We start from the raw sequence: 12,624 nt of genomic DNA, 5'->3' as shown, positions 1-12,624 counted from the left end.
ATGAAGAAACCAATGTATAGCTTTTGTTCTTTGATTTTTATTAAATTCAGGTTAGCGCTTGGTTGTACTATGTGTCTCTGGTTATACAGACAGTTGTATCCTACTTTAAGTGTTTTTACACACTCACTCCCTTCCCTCTGGAGAAAGAGGGCTCCTTTGGCTAATTTCAGTGCCTTGACACAGGTTCCTTACAATGCTTCTTTATACTGAACCAGTGGCAAAAAACACAGATGCCAGAGATGTCACCAAATCTTATTTAACCAAGAAATGAGAAAATATATCCTACTTTTGAAAACTTCAAAGAAGCCTCAATGAATTCAAACAAGGAGAAGGTCAATAAGCAAACTATTTATTTACAAACTACATAAAACTATTTCCTTACAAAATAAATGTATTCTTGCCAAAACTATATTGAAATTATTTTTAAAATAGTGCTTAAAACTTCACATAGTGGTTGATATACTCCAGAGTTAGCTATAATTTTTAGTTTTCACAGAAATGATCACCCAAAAATGACAAATTTAAGGATTGTAATTTTTTTAGAGTTGGCTTACATTTGGAGTGATGTGATAATATATTTAAACCAGATTTTTACAATTAAAAAAGCAGGATTTCAATTACTCCATAAGAATAGTCTTATTCTTTTAAATAATACTTTCAAAACGTTAAATGGTGCTGCATAAATTCTTTATTAAACCCAACATGATACAGTCATGTAATATCTGCAGACTAATAATTTACAAGTATTAGGTACAAAATAAAAATATTTACAAACTGGATACATTTCAATTACAATTTTAAATATAATTTTTAGAAAACTGGCAGTAAATCTTAGATAAATGAGGTTTTCCTTAATCATTAAAAAATTCTTTCTTAAAAGCTTTTTCTGTAAATGTAAAAACTATTCCACGCCTTATAGCAGGCGACTAGTATCTTTAATCTTGACGTATCTTTAAAAAGAAATCCAGCTCAACTCAAGATCAACTCATTACTTCCCAAAGTCCCTGTAGGGTGAATCCATCCTTCAATTTCTCTATTGCAAGCCCCAGTTCTTCTGAAAATACAGGTTCACGATCTTGTTGCTTTTTGGGAGATAAGCAGATGAGATGGGAATAGAGAAGGTGGGCAAGGAAGAAGAAAAAAACAAAAAATATGTTTCACATAAGTTTGTGAATACTAAATGTTGGAATACAGAAAGTTTTTTTCATATAATATAAGCAAAATGTCCTTACCTTATTGCCATCAGCAAAATAAGCCTATAAAACAAAAAAAATTACATTTCACATACTCAACATATAATATTATAATAGGTCAGCAGGCTAAGGAACAGGTAATTAATTTACAGAACAATTCTGTAACTAAATGAATTTGACATTCTGTTACTGTGTGTCTAACGGTTTTCTCACCTATCTTTACAACGTTGGTAGAATTGACTTCTTCTGACAATCATTATTAATGTCTACAAGAGTTATGCTTTAAGCTCTAAAAAATGTACTTTGTAATTAGTGTATAACTAGCATTGTTTACTTGAAAGGAGATAAAAAGAATGACTTAGAAGCTATAAAATTTCATCCCTACTTTTGGTTTAGAAGAAGATGCTGGCAAAACAAAACAAAGCAATGTAATTTGAGGCAGTAGCAGTTTAGAATGAAATATTTCAAACTAACTTCACACTTATGTTTAAAAATATTTGTTCCTGAGAGGTATTCTGGTCAGACTCATAGACTACAGCATACAGAAAGCATTATTATTATTTCGGCTATTAACTAAATAATACAAATTTGGAAAAACAAGAAAGTTTATTGTTCAAATAGATATCCTTTTAAAGGTAATACACCTGTAAATTGAAAGGTGGCCCATCTCATAAAGATTAAGCATGTATAGATTTTAAATTAATTTAATTAACTATAATATTTAACATGTCCTATTTTTCATGTCTGAAATCCTCTGAATAATTGTGTTCTCAAACTATTTCCCAATTTGTTAATTTAAAAGTATTTTCTCACACACACAAAAATTCCTAACTTAAAAAAAAATTACTGTCCAACAATGTTTAAAATACTCAAAAGTCTCAACTTCTATGATGTTTTACACTTAAATCATTACTTAATTAAACTTGACTCACAAGATAATTAAATCACAAGATAAAAAAAAATCACAAGAAATTTAGTAGCTCTTCTTTGTGATGCTCACCACAAAAGCGTCTGTGTGATCATCAGAGTCTATTTCTACGTCATCTTGAACTTGTTCAACCGTCAGAGCTTCAAGGGACTGTGGCTGAAAATCAGTAGATGTTAAAATGCATCAAAGAGACAATATTAATTAAACAAATAATTTTAGTAAAATATGTTGCGAGAATTGTAAATACTTATTGTGATCACACAATTACAAACTAAAGTCTTATAAAAATCACTGCATAATTTATACACTATTAAAACTAACTTGACTAATAAAGTGAGTCACTTAAACCTAAGCTTTTAAATCTGAAGTCACTCTCATGAAAAGAACTAAAATGACCAATTAACACATACTTAACATGATACTTAGATATATCTTTAAAGAAAAAACTCTTATTGGATTTTGTCTTTCTTTCACATAGTTAAAAAAAAACTAGGTCTTGCATAATAGCAAATTTTCAATTTTCCTCAAAATAGTCATTAAATACAATTTGTGAAAAGTAAAAAACTAAGATTTCTATGGAATATTCTAAAGGTAAAGCAGAATAAAATATAGTGCTGATATTTATTAATTCATTTTTCAAATATTTGAATATCTTGGGTGTATTAGGTATTAGGCACAGGGTATAAAGACCTTGCCCTTACCCACAAAAAGTTTATAATCTAGGGGATATATGTGGAATTTGACAGAGAAAAAAAAATTAAGTACAAGGAGCACTACCATGCCACAAGGTCCTCGCTGAAGTCAGAAAGTGTGAATTTGCACTTAGCTGCCCAGCTCTACTTCCTGATCGTCTCTAGTCACATGCTGTAGTCCAAGAGCAGGAGGAGAGATATAGATAATCTCTGTGAGATGTGATGTGGCTCAACATGCTGAGTAACAGCAGGGACACTGATGAGAAAGTGGATGGCAAGGGCACCAGCAAAAGAGTGTCCAGAGAGGGCCCCAGCAAAAGAACAGACAGCAAGAGAACATGTGATAAGAGTGGTCAGTGAGGGCACCAGAGAAAGAGACTCTGGCAAGGTACCGCTGATAGAGCAGAGAGTGAGGACATCTCTAATGGAGTGGCTAGTAGGGACACCAGTGATAGACCAGATGACAAGGGTCCCAGCTGGAAAGGCTGAAGAGTAAAGCTAAAAGAGAGCTGATGGGGGCCAGCCCTGTGGCCGAGTGGTTAAGTTCGCGCCCTCTGCTTTGGCGGCCCAGGGTTTCGCCAGCTCTGATCCTGGGCGCGGACATGGCACCGCTCATCAGGCCATGCTGAGGTGGCGTCCCACATGCCACAACTAGAAGGACCCATAACTAAAAACACACAACTATGTACGGGGGACTTTGGGGAGAAAAAGGAAAAATAAAATCTTAAAAAAAAAAAAAAAAAAGCTGATGTACCTGGAGAGCATGGACTGGGGCAGGAATCAGAAGTCAAGAGCAAGGCAAAGAGCAGACATGTGGGTGTGATATTCAAAATATTCCATAAGTGGTATTGCAGAGGCACAGGTGAATAGGAATGGACACAGGACATACTGACGGAGCAGACTCCTGGAGTTGCTAGACTGACGGAGCAGACTCCTGGAGTTGCTAGACTGGGGGCACTGGAGGAAGAGAGTGGTTTCCATGAGGCCTGTAAGGTTTTCCAAAATGCCAGTGGGAGGGTGAAGTAGAATAAAAATAAAGCTGACAGAGTGAGAGACTAAAGTCTGTCTACATCAGAGGAGCCCTGCATATGGAGGCTTGTCTGGACAGGCTGCTCACCTAGGAAGGCAGGAATGAATGATTAAGCAGCCAGTGAGAAGACAGTTTAAAATTAAATGGTACACAATGTGTTTATATCTGAATTTTATAGATTGTGTAAAAGCAATTCAGCAAACTCTGTATTTCACATACTGAACAAATTACCTTTTCTTCCATCTCATAATCCACTCCAAATATAGGATTGGCAGAATAGACTTTGTGAAGTGAATTGATTTCCTTAACTGATTCTTGTAGTTTTTCCAAAGGATCTATTTTAAAGCCAAGAACATATCCGCCACTCTGCAAGAAAAAAACGAAAAAACAAAAAACAAGCCTGAGGAATAGTATTTACAGTACATGATAATCCATAGCTCTGTCCTTATTTCAGAGTGTAACATGTACGATGATTTTTTTAATTAAAATTTTTGTTATGAAAAACTTCAAGCGTCTGCAAAAATAGAAAGAAAAGTGCAATAAGTGTCCGCATAGCCATCATCCAGCTTGGACAAATAACAGTACATGCCAACTCTGTTCCATCTGTAACTTCCCCCTCCCTCAAATCTCCTCCCCTCACCCACTCAGAATTATTTTGAAGCATATCCAGATATCATACCATTTCATCTGTTAATGTCAAACCTGATATTTTAAAATTAAAAAAGAAATACACTGTAGATTGTGAAGGCCAAGGGAACTAAGTTTTTCGTGAGCTAGACCTTGAAACGGGACACAGGCATGCCTCATTTTATTGCGTTTTGCTTTACTGCACTTTGCAGGTACTGCGTTTTTTATAAGACCCTCCACCAGCAAAAAGATGATGACTTGCTCAAGGCTCAGATGATGGTTAGCATTTTTGAGCAATAAAGTAGTTTTTTAATTAAGGTACATACACGGTTTTTTTAGACATGATACTATTGCACATGTAATAGACTATAGTATAGTGTAAACATAACTTTTATATGCACTGGGAAACCAAAAAATTCATGTGACTTGCTTTATTGTGATGTTCACTTTACTGCAGTGGTCTGGAACTGAAACTGCAATATCTCTGAGGTAGACTATATATTAAAAGAAGAAAAGGAATGGTCTACCTGAAGTTATCTCCTTGAAGAATTAGGAAAGAAACTTGACCATGACAGATGGTTGGAGAAGTGTGTTAAATATTAAGTAGCATGCTGTAATAAGTGAGAGCATATGCTTTCAGTTGAGAGCAGACACTTTTGAGTTCAAATTCTGGCTTTACAACAAATTTACTAGCTGTATGATGCTGGGAAACAAACTTTCTTTATCTTTCTAAGCCTCAATTTTCTCACCATAAAATGACTGTCAAGTTGTATTAAATAAAATACATAAGACATCTGGTACAGTTCCTGCAATGTAATAAGTACTCAATAAATGGCAGCTACTAATCTATAGGCCAGGGGAAAGGAGTAAGTAGATACTCATGTTTAAATTTAGAATTTAGAAGAGAAGTGATTTTGTACATAAGTAAATTTTTTATTTAAACATATTTCTACAAAAACTTGGCATAATGGGACATAGCAGTTTATAATTAGATGAGAGAGTATAAAGTCTCAAATAGAGGATGTGTGTGTATCTGTATATATCTGTGTTTCTCAAAGACAGTCTTCTGCACCAGTCAGATGTGGAATAAGAACCTAGCCCCAACACTTACTAGTTGTGAGACCACGGGCAAGGTTCCTAACTTCTAAAAGTCTGTTTCTTTCACTGTGAAATGGGGAAGAAATAGTAACTGTATCATAGGGTTGTGTAAAGATTGAGACAATGCATGAAAAGTACAGTGGCTTGATTCTGTCATTAAAAATGATAATCATAATGATAATAATGATTACATCTGTCCAACAAAGAAACATAAGCAGGATTCTTCCTATGGGGACAATTTCTATATGACTCCAAACTCAATATAACGTCACGTAATGGCTAATATTCTTCTTGGATGTAAGCTGGTTACTATATAAATTAAAAACATAGACTGTCACATAGTTTTAAAAATCTATTAAGGATTAATAAAAATATAAGGTGTCTTACCTGCTGAGAGCTTTCTATGACAAGAGCTAAACCAAATTTTGAATCTCTAATCTTTATTGAACGCTAGATATAAAATGAAAAAGAAAAAAAATTCATGATTTTATTATCTGATAGTAGTGACTCTTTAACAAAGGTTTTTCAACTTTTACACAGAAACTGCCTTTCATAGTCTAAAGAACAGAATTCTCTCTTTCCTTTATTTTACTCCCACAGAGATCAAGTAAATGAAAATTTTCATACTGGATATAGGTAGCAAAGTTCTAAGGCAGTAGGAAGAAGACATCTCTGAAATATGTACAAAATTCTCTGACTCAAATATACCCTAGCCCCAGGGAGTCCAGAACTTCTCTGAATATTTTAAACCAATAACTAGTAATCTTCTGGTTACTGGAGAGCCAGTATCTTTTGTAGCACTTAAGGCTGGGTTAGTTTGAAAAAGTCATGTGTGCCTTCTGTTTCTTACATCATAGGGGGCTAAATTATTAAAGAACCTCTATTCCATTTATTAAAAAAAAAAGTTATGAGCATTCCTCACTGGCTATCAAGGAAGTCTGGGATAGGTCAAATGTAATTAACAACAGGTAAGTGTGACATGAGAATTAAGCTTGGCTAGCAGGAGATGAGCAGCGATACCAGTAGCGTTGGAGAAGGGAAGAAGGGTTGAAGCACAATGACAGGTAGTACCTGTAGAAAGTGACACAAAATATGTTTGCTGGTGGCATTAGAGAGAACCATGGAGGATCTAATGTTATGACCAGCAGACAGAAGCCCAAGAAGGGTAATCTGTGGGTGATGGCATATCACACTTTCAGATAGGCACTGGAAGTTGAGAAAGAGAATGAGGAGAGAGAGAGGAAAGAAGACAGAGAGAGACTAAATGGTAATTGTTATGAAAACCTGGCCTTCCATCTGAACTACTTCACACCTCACCAGGATTACACACAGTCCTGGTTAAGAACCATAGAACACTGGCATCCTGGTTGTCAACAGGTAATCTAGCCAGGTGACTGTGGGTGACACAGGCTGGTAAGATAGAAACTGGCAAGAAGAAACATACAGATATATATCTATAGGAGTAGGGTCAGGGCGATGGCTGAGGCGGAGAGCTGAAGTTAGAATATGACTACACAGTGACAGACTGTGATGATATCAGATTGCAAGTGGTTTGGGCCAGGCTGAATTCATTCCAGAGGCCATATATGGCAACTGTATTCTTAAATAACAAAAAGTATCCTATTTGAAGAACAGAAAGCACAAGGCTGTTTACTATTCAGTAATTATTCAGCATAATAGAGGTTAAGTTAGGCAAGCTATAACATATGCAAATGCAGTATAAAACAACAATGAACAATACAAACACTAATTTATCAAATACTTGTGTAAACTGTGTCACATACATCTTCCCACCCATGATTATAAATTATTTTTTTGAGGAAGATTAGCCCTGAGCTAACTATTGCCAATCCTCCTCTTTTTGCTTAGGAAACCTGGCCCTGAGCTAACATCCGTGCCCATCTTCCTCTACTTTATACGTCGGATGCCTGCCACAACATGGCTTTTGCCAAGCGGTGCCATGTCCACACCCGGGATCTGAACCAGTGAACCCCAGGCTGCCGAGAAGTGGAACGTGCGACCTTAACCACTGCACCACTGGGCCGGCCCCATGATTATAAATTCTTATGTTTCTTTAGTCAGCCAGAAAGAATTTTCTTCTTATCAGAGTCTATGATTTTCTGTTTAATGTGTTGCTTTTCTCCACCAGACAAAGCTCCCTGATGGCAGGAACTGTGTACTGGTTCGTGATTTTCCTGATGTATCTCTAGCACCTAACATAGAGTAGGTGCTCAACATTTGGTAAATGAATGATCAGATATTTTAAAGCAATTCAGAAATCAAACAATTCGGTAAAAGATAGGCTTGGGAATATTGTGCAAAGAATTATCCTTCCCATAGGCCAGGAAGTCTTTTGAAGAAATGACATTTTCCAGATATCATATACATTGTATCCACTCAATAAATATTTATTAATGAAACTGCTTAGTCTTAAGACTACTATCCTAAGTGATTATCATAGAATAATCTCACAGAATTTTCATTAATATTTTTATGTTACATCTAATTTGCACTAGAGCCCTCTAAGTAGTTTCTTTTAATACAAAATGAAATTCCTTAGTTTATTGGAGTTTACTATTTGTTTCACTGAATCACATTCTTATCATAGCAGCAGCAGACAGTAAAAAGAACCACCTTTATCTACTCCCAAAACAAATCTGTCTCTTATTCTGAATTTTAACAGCTTTAATTTAACTTAAACTAAAACCATTATCACTAAAAATCATCTTAATTTCTTTTGCCAAGCCTATAACAATAAAGCAATTACATGCTTTATCTGAATACAATGAAAACAGTTAATTCACAGAATTGGTGAGTTAATTCTGGCTCTAAAAGGGTTTGAGGAGAAAGTGGCAGGAGAACTAAGATAAAGTGTGTGGATCAGTGTGCTAAAAGCCATGCCAGGGAACCGCCTAGTGGAAAGGTTATGGAAAACTAGTAGCTAAAGTCCACTGAATAGAATCTAAGAAAGACACATCTTAATCTGTATGATAACCATTTAAATTTTTAGAACCCAGTATATTTCTGTCTTAATAGCAGGTTGATAATGGTGCTGTTTCCTTGAGTGCAAGTATATTTGGGGCTTTTCTATACTGAAATAGTAAATTACCAACACTTTAAAAGTATGCTCTCAGGTAAACTGCTGCCACTTAAAAAGGGAGAAAGAGCATTCCTCTAAACCCAAAAGTCTTAACCCTTGAACAGAAATGATTTATTCCACATTAAAATAAGGTCACCAAAATGCATGCACTTACAATTTGCAGATATGGTATACTGACATTAAAACTGTCATTCATATTTGCATGCCACACAATTCTCACATTGGTAATAAAAAAGGTTCCTAAATTTCCCTGTGAAAGAGAGTAGTGAGAGAGACATCAATGATCATTTGTTTTAATCCTTATTCTTTATTTTGTAAACACCAGAATAATTCTGATTACCACAGCAGCAGCAAATACCAGAATTGAGTATTATGGAGTTATTGATGACTTCATCATTAACTGGAGGCAGTACAAGTAGATGATGGAGAGCCTGGACTCTGGGGTTGGACGCTAATCATTACACCGTAAGTACTTACCAGTTGTCTGACCAGGGGCAAATTTCTTCTTGGTGCATTGTATTAAACATAAAATGGAGATTTGATTATGTAACCCATGTAAATAAAGCCCTTAGCACAGTATCTAGCACATAGGAAGAAGTCTACAAGTGTTAGATCTTATTATGACTATTATTCAAAACCTGGGATAAGTCAAGGCAACGGAGTTGTGGTAAGAGCATGGCAAAACACATGTGATAAGTCCCACTGGTCCACAAGAGAGATTTTATGGCTCTTCAAAACTAACTACAGATCAAAACTGTTCTCCAGTCACATGGCTCCACAACATCTACTCAAAATTACCCAGAAGGGCCCTGCCCTGTGGCCGAGTGGTTAAAGTTCTGCGTGTTCCACTTTGGTGGCCCAGGTTTGTGAGTTCAGATTGCAAGCACAGATCTGTTCCACTCACCAGCCATGCTGTGGTGGTGTCCCACATGCAAAAAAATAGAGGAAGATTGGCAATGGATATTAGCTCAGGGTGAATCTTCCTCAAGCAAAAAAAAGAGGAGGATTGACAATGCATGTTAGCTCAGGGTGAATCTTCCTCAGCAAAAAAAAAAAAAAAAAAAAAGACGAAGAAGAAGAAGAAGAAAGAAATTCTCCCAGATGATAGCTAAGTGGTCTAAAAATATCTTCAAGACCTAATAAGATGGCACCAAAATTATCTGCCTCTACCATTTATCTGTCATTCTCCACCTCCTCTCCACCTCTTCCCCACCACTTGTACTCAGAGGAATTTATTTTATACTTTGAGGTTGTGGAAAAACATTAACTTGCAAACCCAAAACCGAAAAAGCCCTCTTCTGGGATGAGCAGGTTTGAAACATCAGAAAAGATCACCTATTTCCCAATTAATAATTAAACTAATAAATATATGTCTAAGTATATATATTTCTCCCCTCCACTCTCATCTTGCAAGAAATTGTTATACAAAAAATTTTACCCCCATTATTTCTAGCCTAAGTCCAATTAAACAATACTAATTTTATAAGGAATAATTCTTTACGTCATTGTTCCTCTTATTTTAGAAAAAGAAAACAACTTGCAAAACTCCTAAAGACTTTTAAAAATAAGAGGGCATATTTTATTTGTTTTATTATTTTTCAATAAACATAAATTAGGTTGACAATAACATCCCTATTTTCAATAAAATAATTTATCAGATGATCCTGGAACATCTTAATTAATTAATTAAAAATGCCAGGTGTCATGCTACGTGGTAAGGATCTAACTATGAACACCCCTATCCTCTTATAAAGCCTGCAATCTAATGTGGGTGTACAGACAAGCTCTATATTTTAGAGTAGGAATAGAGTGCTAATTAAGTTCAGGCTACATAAGGAATACACAGAAGGAAGCTTTTAAAGCAGGAGTTGGTAAACTATGTTCCATGAGCCAAATCTGGCCTGCCACCTCATTTTGTATGCCCTACAAGCTCAGGAAAATTGCTTTTTTCTTTCTTTCTTTTTTTTTTTTTTTTTTTGGTGAGGAGGATTGGCCCTGAGCAAACATCTGCTGCCAATCTTCCTCTTTTTGCTTGAGGAAGATTGTCCCTGAGCTAACACCTGTGCCACTCTCCCTCCATTTTGTATGTGGGACAGCGCCACAGCATGGCTTGATGAGTGGTGTGTAGATCGGTACCGGGGATCCGAACCTGCAAACTCTGGTCTCCCGAAGTGGAGTGCACAAACTTAACCACTACACACCAGGCCAGCTCCAGGAAAATTTTTATATTTTTAAATAGTTGGAGAAAAGTCAAAGGAACAATATTTCATGACACATGAATACTGTATGAAATTCAAACTTCAGTATTCATAATAAAGTTTTATTTAAATAGAGCCATGCTCACTTGCTTATTGTCTATGGCTGGTTTCAAACTATATGGCAGGACTGAGAAGTTAGGACAGAAACTATATTGCCTGCAAAGTGTAAAATATTTACCATCTGGCCCTTTACAGGAAAAGAGTTTGCTGACTCCTGATGAGAAGTCATTCAGATGGGGAGCCGTCTATATCCTATAGAAGCTTTATCATAATTTAGAACTTTTCAAATAAGCAAAGTTTATTTACAATTTATGATTTAATGTTTAGCAAGCAGCTCTTCATTCAAATGCTCTAGCTTTACCACAGTGATTATCACTCTAATCTCGGTTGTAACACACAGAAAGGCTGGAAACTATTCTTAGTTAGACACAAATTTTTCTCTAGAAATTGATGTGTTACTTGTTCCAACTATTAGTTGCTTACATGTGTGAACTGGTCATAATTTCAAGGGCAAATAGAAAGTTACAATAATGAATACAGGAGTCACCAAATGAAGTATATGTTTAATTCCATAAAAACCAGTTTAAAAGGCTTCCATGACTGTCCACCCCATGGCTCTCCCCCCTGAGCATAAATTATCAAGATGGAGGGTACTGTAGTCCAGGCAGAAGAGCATGGCTCTGGGATGAATTAGATGCGCGAAGCCACTAAATTCTTTGGGGCTTGAGTTTCTCATCTGTAAGTGAATAGGGACTGAACTAGATGATAACTAAAGTCCATGCCGGCTCTAAATTCTATGTAGAACAAATGTTGCTAAAAGAGCAGAAAACTATACAAATGAGAATATTATTTTATATCAAGAGCTATAATGCTAAATTTATCAAGAGGTATAATGCTAATTTTAACAGAGTTAAATGACTATACAAACCCAATGATAACTGGAAAAATGATTACCAAAGCACTGCCCCCAAAGGTTCATTGTTTTCTGCACCATACCTGATCACTGGATAAATTCCACACTCCACTGATTTTATCATATACATGTTCTTGTGGTAATAATCTTAGTTGCTTATTTTGAATTAGTGCACTTCTCAATTTAAAATCACGATACATTTTAGAAGTTTCATATGCTCTATAAAAAAGAATAAACAAAACATTAAGCCAAACTGAAAACGCAGTTTTCTTAGGTTATGTTTACTTATCTACTAAAGTATACAGTTGTTAGCACTTATGTACATTGCTCAAATAATTATTACAGTAAATTAAAAAATTTTGCTTTTCAATAAGTTTGGTGATTAGTCTTTTGTAGACTTTGTCATTTTAGTGTAATATTTACACAGTTTGTCTCACTAACCTATTTTTTAGATGTCTAATTTTTTTTTTTTAATTTTTTTAAAGATTTTATTTTTTCCTTTTTCTCCCCAAAGCCCCCCGGCACATAGTTGTGTATTCTTCGTTGTGGGTTCTTCTAGTTGTGGGCATGTGGGATGCTGCCTCAGCGTGGTCCGACGAGCAGTGCCATGTCCGCGCCCAGGATCCGAACCAACAAAACACTGGGCCGCCTGCAGCGGAGCGCGCGAACCCAACCACTCGGCCATGGGGCCAGCCCCTTAGATGTCTAATTTTTAAGGCAATATATATCATCTAGCACAAATGAGAGGAAAACAATTTTCTCTCTAAGCTGACAAATAATGCTTG

The 12,624-nt window shown here is 35.8% G+C and overlaps 1 protein-coding gene and 1 long non-coding RNA gene across 4 annotated transcripts in view; one reads left to right on the top strand and one right to left on the bottom strand.

The window, feature by feature from the left end:
• Positions 1-409: 409 nt before the first annotated feature.
• BBS5 (Bardet-Biedl syndrome 5) overlaps positions 410-12,624 on the bottom strand; it is a 28,009-nt gene continuing 15,794 nt past the window's right edge. Inside the window, exons 6-12 of one of the 2 annotated variants that reach the window (XM_046658479.1) lie at positions 11,923-12,058; positions 8,823-8,918; positions 5,956-6,018; positions 4,075-4,209; positions 2,194-2,277; positions 1,233-1,256; positions 411-1,082 (exon numbers count right to left, since the gene is read on the bottom strand). In XM_046658479.1, the coding sequence (XP_046514435.1) occupies positions 981-1,082; positions 1,233-1,256; positions 2,194-2,277; positions 4,075-4,209; positions 5,956-6,018; positions 8,823-8,918; positions 11,923-12,058 (640 nt within the window). In that variant the 3' untranslated portion in view covers positions 411-980. Of the gene's footprint in view, positions 1,083-1,232; positions 1,257-2,193; positions 2,278-4,074; positions 4,210-5,955; positions 6,019-8,822; positions 8,919-11,922; positions 12,059-12,624 lie in introns of both variants that reach the window. The other variant, XM_046658480.1, reaches the window with a different exon arrangement.
• On the top strand, positions 7,506-12,412 carry LOC124238041 (uncharacterized). 2 transcript variants are annotated; one of them, XR_006888218.1, is made up of 3 exons: positions 7,506-7,809; positions 8,994-9,133; positions 12,354-12,412. It is a non-coding gene; the product is annotated as an uncharacterized LOC124238041 (long non-coding RNA). The 2 variants fall into 2 exon arrangements; XR_006888219.1 differs by lacking the exon at positions 12,354-12,412 and adding an exon at positions 11,122-11,904.

This window comes from Equus quagga, chromosome 4, assembly GCF_021613505.1.
Source record: "Equus quagga isolate Etosha38 chromosome 4, UCLA_HA_Equagga_1.0, whole genome shotgun sequence".
NCBI classification, from domain to species: Eukaryota; Metazoa; Chordata; class Mammalia; order Perissodactyla; family Equidae; genus Equus; species Equus quagga.
The sequence above is the reverse complement of the archived record's forward strand: the minus strand, read 5'-3'. Positions and strand labels throughout refer to the sequence as shown.